The following is a 2500-nucleotide window of genomic DNA, read 5'->3' on the forward strand; positions in this document are numbered from 1 at the left end:
TTTAGCGTGATCGGACTTGTCACTTCTTATTTAGCCCAATTTCGAAGGGACAAGCCCCACAACCTTCCCTTTGGCCTATCAGGAACAGAATAAAACGAATAATAATAATCATAATGAGTATGTGTGATAAGGTGACAATGACGATGATGGTGGTGGTGATGATGATGAAGCCCACTCACAGGTTCTCGACATCGCAGCTGAAAGGGTCGGCGTTCACTAGCAGCCGGCTGATAACGGAATTGCTGGGGAGAGTCCCGGACATCCCTGCAATCTCACACACACACACACACACACACACACACACACACACACACACACACACACACACAGTGTGTTAGTTTGTCACACTAAGCAGTTATCTAGCTGCTAGCAGTCTAGATTTGGCTTCGCTCTCACCTGTATATAGGATCTTGGAGTTCAGCATGTTTTCTCGAGCTCCCGTCTGAGCAGGAAGTGATGCGTAGCTGCCTACTGTTAAGCTGCCTTTAGTGATGAGCTTCTCACATGGAGCCTTACAGACTGAAACGCACAGAAAGAAAACACTTCTGGTGAAACAAACCATGGTATGGTTTTTGGTGATTTTGGCAGAATTACAGGTAATGTGGTATAAAGAGAACGGTCTGGTGGGTGATACCTCTCCTGAAATGCTGTGCTCCGGTGCTGAAGGATCTGAATGACTCCTGATCGTCCTCCTCCTCTTCCTCGACCTCTTCCTCGGGAGACGCTGTGCCAAAAACGTCATCCGTCTGGGCGTTCTGCTCGTCCACAGCTGGGTGGCAGAAGGAAATCCGTAGCGACAGAGCGAGTTACCATGTACGAACAGGCAACAGCGTGTAGAGAGTGTGTACTGCGTGTGTGTTAGGGGTGTAACGGTGCACAAACTTCGTTAAGTTTTTTTAATTAACGCAGTTTATTGTTATTAACATTTGTGAACATCGACGGTTTACATTTTTTGAACAATTTTTAATAAAACGCCTGTTTGGTTAAATAATATATAAAATATAAATAATTTTTTGATTGAATTACATTTTTTATTAAGATTAAATTGAAAAGTGTGTGTCTGTGTGTGTGTGTCTGTGTATGTGTGAGTGTGTATACCTTTCTCTGTGTGCTCTATAATCTGTCTGATGGCTTTCTTTAAGCTGTTGGCTCTCAGCATCAACTGCTCTCTGGGTTTAAAGATCGCAGCAGGTGGGCGGGGAGAACAGGGAGGTGGAGCTGAAAGTTTGATCGTTGGCGTGGCCTGGGGAACCTGCGCCTCGCCTTCTTCCTGCTCCTCCGCGATGGTGGGTGTGGGCGTCGGCACGACGACGGAAGCCTGAGCTTCCTCGCTCAGCGTCTTTAACAGCGAGTCCAGCTTCTCCTTCAAGACTCCACACTGCAGCCAATCAGCAAACAACGTCACAACACGGTCAGCCAATCAGAATCAAACTTAGATCCAGAGGGACTCCACAAACAAATCGCAGACTCTCTCTGGATCTCCAGCCAATTCAGAGCTCACCTTTTTGGCCATGGTCTCCGATTCCTCGGAGTTCTCGGTGTTCTTCTCATACGCCCGACCCACTTTGGCCACAAAGTCCTTCACCGTTTCACACAAAACCCTAAGCAAAAACACACACACCTAAATACACACGCATTACACCCCCCCCCCCCCCCCAATACACACACTTTTTCGCGTAACCTACTTGGCAGAGTTGATCACTACAGAGTGCTGATCTGAAGTCAGGATCTTGGACAGATGAGCTGCCACCGAATCCTCATAGGTCAGGATGTGCTGCACCTAGAATGCAAACGAATAATCAGAAAACAAAACAGCGACTAGGGGCGGGGCTACAACGCTTCGGGAGAGCATTTATATTGGAGATTCAACTCTTCCACACTCCCGACAAATCTGAGAAAGCAGCTCGCTAGCATGTCATCACCTCTGAATCATCGCTGCAGTCCTCCGTTACCGTGGAGCTTGAGTGTTGCCGTGGAAACTTTGTTTCATACACCATGATGCTCCATCTGAAGAGAAGAAAAATGGTTTCATAAATATGTTCCTTGTATACTCCTACATGCACACGCACACACACACACACACACACACACACACACTTACACACACACACACTCACACACCTGTCAAGCATCTTGGTGCTGGCTCTTTCGAGCTTCTCGAGGATCTGAGGAAGCTGTGTGTCGTCGTCACATGCTGACCCCCAGCCCAGAACTCGGGCCAGGTCATTTCCAGTTCCTAGTGGCAAAACACCCAGCTGACACTACACACACACACACACACACACACACACGTCATCACCACTACCACCACCACCACCAACTTATATCCAGACACTCACCAAAACATTAAGGCTGCACTAATGCCCAGAATCCTGCGGGGGGCAGCACAACATCATTCACTACACTACAACAGCTACTACTACAATAACTTGTAGAAGTGCATGTGTGTGTGTGTGTGTGTGTGTGTGTGTGTGTGTGTGTGTGTGTGTGTGTGTGGCTA

General features: G+C 47.6%; 1 protein-coding gene across 1 annotated transcript in view; it reads right to left on the reverse strand.

Annotated features, from left to right (window-relative positions):
* Positions 1-2500, reverse strand: part of dgkd (diacylglycerol kinase delta) — an 18049-nt gene that overhangs the window by 7584 nt on the left and 7965 nt on the right. Inside the window, exons 11-18 of the mRNA XM_083549006.1 lie at positions 2122-2261; positions 1923-2007; positions 1686-1780; positions 1502-1601; positions 1099-1378; positions 635-769; positions 397-519; positions 180-264 (exon numbers count right to left, since the gene is read on the reverse strand). Of these exons, the coding sequence (XP_083405132.1) occupies positions 180-264; positions 397-519; positions 635-769; positions 1099-1378; positions 1502-1601; positions 1686-1780; positions 1923-2007; positions 2122-2261 (1043 nt within the window). The remainder of the gene's footprint in view (positions 1-179; positions 265-396; positions 520-634; positions 770-1098; positions 1379-1501; positions 1602-1685; positions 1781-1922; positions 2008-2121; positions 2262-2500) is intronic.

The sequence above is a fragment of the Silurus aristotelis genome (assembly GCF_946808225.1).
Source record: "Silurus aristotelis genome assembly, chromosome: 8".
NCBI lineage: Eukaryota > Metazoa > Chordata > Actinopteri > Siluriformes > Siluridae > Silurus > Silurus aristotelis.